We start from the raw sequence: 6,404 nt of genomic DNA, 5'->3' as shown, positions 1-6,404 counted from the left end.
AAAAAAAACATACCGGTAAAAGTCACTTCCTCGGTACATGTATTCCACCAGTCTCACTCTTACTTTTTCCATTTGAGTGCCTCCCTTGCGACCGTTAGAAAAAATGCGCAAATTAGCCGCATCACCGCATAAGCCGCAGGGTTGAAAGCGTGTGGAAAAAGTTGTGATTTGTAAAACAGAAATTATATGAAACATGAGACAACTTGGAATTAAGTAGCATGCATACAATTTTGGTGGTGTTAAAGATTAAATAATACCAAAAAAATGGCTGGTAAAAATACAGTATTGCAAGGTGATGAACATTTTTCTATTTATAATTAATTCCATGTCTCGAAAAGGTCTTTAAAAAGTTTGTTTTGCTTTTTTTGGATTCCCGCTGCGTGTTTTCGCTACAGTGGGAGTAGAGGGTTGTGTGACGTCAACACGCGCCCCCTTACACGCACGTCTTGTCTGACGGAACCTTGAGTTGTTTGGAACGTTATCCATCTTTGAAAACGATCACGAAATCCACAAGAAAAAAAAAAAAAGAAAAGTGTTAATTAAAGCTTGTTTTGCTAAGTCAATTAGCGCAGGCTTCTGGCTGTGCAGCATAAATGGAGATTAGAGAGATTAGACTTTAATCCCACGAGTCGCGTTCCAAGGTCTCGAGCGCCCATCTCGGACGCCCCCCCCCCCCCCCTCGCCTCTCCGTCGCTGCTTGGTCTCGTCCACAAGTTCTCTGGACCTGTTTTCTGCTGCCATGAAGGTTCTTCTTGCGCTCCTGCTGGTCCTCGCTTTGGCTGGCCACAGTAAGTTCTCTTCACACTGGTGGGGAGCATAACTCGCTGATTCCCTTTAGCGGGGGGGGGGGGGGTTAAGGGCCAGAACATTTCTGGGAAAGGAAGCTTTTTATTTACAAGTGTATGAGATTTCATTTTTTGTAACAATTGCATCTCTTCATGGGATAACCGAATCAAAAATAGAAAATAGGGCAATTCTGTGTGAGGACGCCCCACAGATTCTCAGTAGGGTTTAGGTCTGGAGATACGCTTGAACAGTTTGTCACCGTTACCCTCGGCTTCTTTAGCAAGGCACACTCGTACCGGTAGACTTCCAAGCAGACCGACTGGATGGATTTTGTGTTCTATGTTCTGAATCCTGACTGGCGGACCCCGTCCACCATCTACTTTCCAAAGAAAACCGCTGAGCAGTGAGAACACAAACTCAGATTCTTTGTTCAGCCGGGGTGAGGCGAGGCCCGCTCTGCGTGGAATTAAACCGCCGCATGGTCGTGGCCCATTCGCGGAAACTCCGCTTCAGGGTCTTGCCAATCTTCTTATAGCCAAAGCCGTCGTTACGTAGAGCAACAATAAAAACAGTACAAGGACAGTAAATTTACACGTATACAAGCCGGACACTGACGATATTCTTGTAAAATATAATTTCATCAGCGTTGTCCCATGAAAAGATATATAATTTTTTTTTTTTTTTTTTTATGTGAGAAGTGTACTTGTGTGTGGGCGGCACGGTGGCTCACCTGGTAAAGCGTTGGCCTGACAGTTCTGAGGTCCCAGGTTCGATCCCGGACCCTCCTGTGTGGAGTTTGCATGTTCTCCCCGTAGTTCCTGCGTGACTTTCCTGCGGGGATTCCGGGTTCCTCCCACATCCTTAAAACATGCAACATTAATCGGACACTCTAAATTGCCCGTAGGTGTGATTGTGAGTGCGGCTGTTTGTCTCTATGTGCCCTGCAGTTAGCTGGCAACCGGTTCAGGGTGTACCCCACCTCCTACCTGTTGACAGCTGGGATAGGCTCCGGCACTCCCTGTGACCCTTGTGAGGATAAGGGGAGAAGAAAATGGATGGATGGATGGATGGATGGATGGATAGGTAAATTGCCCCTAGGTGTGATTGTGAGTGCGTTGTTTGTTTCTATGTGTTCTTCGTTTGGCTGGTGACCAGTTTAGGGTGTACCCTGCCTCCTGCCTGTTGACAGCTGGGATAGGCTCCAGCACTCCCCGCGACCCTCGTGAGGATAAGCAGAGAAGAAAATGGATGGATAGATATTGTACTTGTCTGTGTGTAGTAATGAGGGGACGTCCATGCAACCTTGTACTTTTTTTTTCCCAGTCTGACACAAATAATCGTAATTTTGGTGTCAAATATTTAGTTTGCTTATATTACAAAATGACTCAACATGTCCTATATTGCTATCCATCCATCCATCCATCCATCCATCCATCCATTCATCCTCTTAGCCGCTTATCCTCACGAGGGTCGCAGTTAGTGCTGGAGCCTATCCCAGCTGTCAACGGGCAGGAGGAGGGGTACACCCTGAACTGGTTGCCAGCCAATCGCAGGGCACTTAGAGACAAACAGCCGCTCTCACAATCACACCTAGGGGCAATTTAGAGTGTCCAATTAATGTTGCATGTTTTCGGGATGTGGGAGGAAACCCACAGGCACGGGGAGAACATGCAAACTCCACACAGGCGGGTCCGGGATTGCACCCGGGACCTCAGAACTGTACCGTGCCTCCTGTATATTTCTATTAATTTCCAAATATTTCCGTGTGTATGCGCGCAATTAGCCTGTAAACATACACCGGCCACTTGATTGGGTACACATGCACCCATGACAATGATGACTAATAAGAGGTATACCAAGTCATCCTTTACAAAGGTGATCATTCTCATTAATAATTCTCTAGGTTATAGTTTGCCACAAAAAAAAAAAAAAAAAAATTCAAAAAAACCAGAAACTTCATCGTCATGTGCTGGATGTCAATTGTGCACTTGTACCTAATAAAGTGGCCGTTGAGCGTGCAATGCTTCCTCTCAAATCAGGCGTTGTCCCCTGTTCTGTCTGCAAAGGCGGCGCCCTCAGGTGCCACACCTGCGCCGCATCCAGCGAGGACGACTGCAACAAGCAGGGCTCCGCCTCCTGCCCGCAGTACGCCGACGCCTGCGCCACCATCACCGGACCCCGTCAGTAAATACACAAAACACGCCCACTTGCACGTCGCAGTCGGAGGCGTTACTTCCGAGAGGTCGGCAGAACGCTGGAACGTCAGCGGCGAGGCCTTCCCTGCTTGGCCGAATGCTCGGACTCGGACTCGCGCTCTAAAAGAACCATTTGCCATTTCTACTGACCATAACGAATCGACTCATTACTGCTTGTGGTATTTTGAAAAGAATAGTCAAACAAATGAAAAATGTGATTATTTGAGGAAAAAATATATATATTGAAGCAGTACATCGGTACGTTTTGGGAGACGTGGTTTAGCTCACGGGCGTCAAACTCAAGGCCCGGGGGCCAGATGCAGCCCCCCGCGTGATTTTATGTGGCCCGCGAAGGCAAATCATGTGGATCAACTTCCACTTTTTGTTCAAATCCGGACCAAAAATTCAAGTGGTCATGTCATAAATGATGACAAGCATTTTTGTGTTTTACCAAACATCAACAAATGGTTGAAAAACCCCATTACTCTTAATTTCTGATTCCAAAAGTCGTTGGTAAATTAATAATTTATGCGTGAATTTGATGGGTCAATTCAAGATTTTCACGGTTGGCCCTCTGACAGAAACGGTAACTACATGGTGGCCCACGATGAAAATGAGTTTGACGCCCCTGTGTCGGCATCTGGAAAGTTTTTTAAGTTTTGGTTTGAAATGGCTCACTTTAACCAGGATCCCTCGCTGTGCCTCGGCCAGAAGTAGAAGACATGAAGGGTCGTAAATCCACCGCTTGTCCCGGAACGAGCTGCGCCCTTTCCAGCTCGCCTGCTCTCTAACTAGCCTGCTCTTGTTATGTTTTTCACCGTTTTAAACCGAGATTCTCCCGTTAAGGTGCAGCGGGAGATCGGCAGACGGATCGGTGCAGCGTCTGCAGTGGTGCGGAATTTGTATCGGTCCGTTGTGGCGAAGAGGGAGCTAAGATGTAACTTTATCTATTACGATGTTGAGATTATTTTATTTTATCAATCAGATTTTAAATTTGCCTCATGGGCCACGACCACAACATCATCTTTTTTTTTTTTCCATTTTCTGTTTGGATCGGTGAGCGCCGGCCTGGTTCGAGCTGAAGCTGAAATTTCCCCAAAATGTCGCAAACGGTGCCGCTTTTTTTTTTTTTTTTTTTTTTTAGATGGAACTCGAACCGTGAACTCGGGTGCGACTTGTCTTTCAGATACGGTGCTGAAGTCGTGCACCTACAAGGCTTTCTGCGACAAAGCTCACGGCAGCAACTCGGCGGCCAAGATGGAGTGTTGCTACGGCGACAACTGTAACGGTCCGCACAGGAGCCACAGCCAAGGGGACCCGCACCGCAACGGCTCGCCGGCGCTGTCCCGCGGCCGCCACGTCCTGCTGCTCGGCGCCGTCGTCCTGCGTCTCGCCGCCTGTGGCCACATGTAAACGCCGCCGCATCTTTATTGTATTCGCCTAAACTTCTTTTCACACAGCCACCCTGCAACCGTTTCTGCTGTGCCCCACTGAGATTTGTATGATTATTATTATTAATGTTAGATTGAGTTGTTGCATCTATGTGTTTAGGTTTTTTTTTGAGGAGTGTATGGTCTATGAAACGTTATTTTTAACGACAGCCTTCCAAATCCAGTTCTAGTGTGACCCCTTCACATCCATCTTTGTTGCTTTCTTTCTTTCCGCATTTTATTTTTAAACACGCTAACCTGGATTCTTATTTGAATAAAAAATTTTGCCATTACAATGTAATAATAATCGATGCATTCATAAAATGAAACATTCACAATTATTATTTTTTAAAACACTTTAACACTATTTTAATTGGATTTCAATTGTGTATGGTAGATTACCGTAATTCCCGGCCTACAGAGCGCAACTAGTTAAAAGTCTCACCCAGTACATTTGTAAAGGAAATACCATTTGGTAAATACAGAACATACGCCGCAAGTGTGTAAAAGCCGCATTGAAACCCACGTTGAAACACGAGATAGTTACAAAGACGGTACACAGAGAGTTTAACGCGAACACCGCCGTGCTAACGCTAATGCTAGCACCGTGCTAACGCTCACGGTAGCATCGCGCTAACACTAACACTAGCGCCGCGCTAAAAGGGCCGGTTAAAAAAAAAAATACCGGTGAAAATCACCGAGACACGGTAGTAACACGCTAGCGCAGCGCTAACAGGGCCAGACCGGTAAAAGTCACTTCCTGGGCAAATATAATCCACCGGTCTCACGCTTACCTTTTCCGCTCGAGTGCCCCCTTGCGGCCGTTACAAAAAATGCACAAATTAGCCGCATCACCGCATAAACCGCAGGGTTGAAAGCGTGTGAAAAAAGTCGCGGTTTAAAGGCCGGAAATACACTAGCGTACATAATATTGATACATTATTTAAATAGCATATGATTTTCAAATCTTGTACGGTCTGTATCGGTCACCAACACGGTGCCCGTGGGCATCAAGTGGCCCCAAGGAACACACGATTACACGGCCTGCTGGTCTGTTCTAAAAATAGCTCACCAGTTTTGGCACATTGCGATTTCCTCAATTCTGTAGAAGTGATGATTTGAAAATGTAAACAATCGCAGAGATTTATAGAAATAAAGCGTTGCATGTTGATATTTACCAGGTTTCCACCTAGTTAAATCCATCGATTGATCCATCCGTTTTCTTTGCCGCTTATCCTCACGAGGTTCGCGCGTAGCGCTGGAGGCTATCCTCAGCCAATCGCAGGGCACATAGAAAGAAATCATTGACATGCAGTGCCCTTAGATTACTATCATTAATCATTAATAATCATGTAATTAAATGTCATTAGAGCAGATATGTGATTTGAGAATTGTGTATCAAAGTAGTAATCCTTTTGCATCAATCAGTACCCAAGAAGTAATTCTCAGTTTCAAAAAGGTTGGTAAAAAAAAAAAAAAACAACAACACGAATCACAATTTCAAACTATTTTGGATCCATATTTGAGTGTAAAATGTCGGGCGGGGCGGGAGGAGGGAACCACATTTTATTTCTGTCAATCAATCATCATTAAAAATTAAATCTGTAATTTCATGTGCTTCTCTGGGACTGTTTTTTTTGTGTCTACGATTATAGAATTAGCGTTTGGCTAATATTCAAGCCTTTGCACAGGTCTTTGGGTAATTATTATTCTGATGATGATTATTATTTGCTGTCCCCCTCCACACACATTTGACTTCATTAACGCACTCGACGGCGTTGCGCTCGTGTGACATTTACGACCCCGACGCTCGGAGCAAAGAAGGCCCGAGGAGAGAAAAGGGTGAAGACAACGCGGCAGAGACAAAATGTCAGAGGAAACTCGAGGATGCGGCCTAAAGTTGACGCGACAGGATACGAAGTCGGCGAGGTGGATCTCAGGGCCCAATCGGGTCACGGTGCGCTAGCTACCACTTCCTCTTTACAGGAGGTCA

General features: G+C 45.7%; 1 protein-coding gene across 1 annotated transcript; it reads left to right on the top strand.

Annotated features, from left to right (window-relative positions):
• The first annotated feature begins 2,435 nt into the window (after positions 1-2,435).
• Positions 2,436-4,681, top strand: si:ch211-113d22.2 (uncharacterized). The gene is made up of 2 exons (XM_061818467.1): positions 2,436-2,966; positions 4,168-4,681. The coding sequence occupies exons 1-2, from the start codon at positions 2,807-2,809 to the stop codon at positions 4,392-4,394; spliced, it is 387 nt and encodes a 128-aa protein (XP_061674451.1). The 5' UTR covers positions 2,436-2,806; the 3' UTR covers positions 4,395-4,681.
• The last annotated feature ends 1,723 nt before the right edge of the window (positions 4,682-6,404 follow it).

The sequence above is a fragment of the Syngnathoides biaculeatus genome, chromosome 4 (genome assembly GCF_019802595.1).
Source record: "Syngnathoides biaculeatus isolate LvHL_M chromosome 4, ASM1980259v1, whole genome shotgun sequence".
Taxonomy (NCBI): Eukaryota; Metazoa; Chordata; class Actinopteri; order Syngnathiformes; family Syngnathidae; genus Syngnathoides; species Syngnathoides biaculeatus.
The sequence above is the reverse complement of the archived record's forward strand: the minus strand, read 5'-3'. Positions and strand labels throughout refer to the sequence as shown.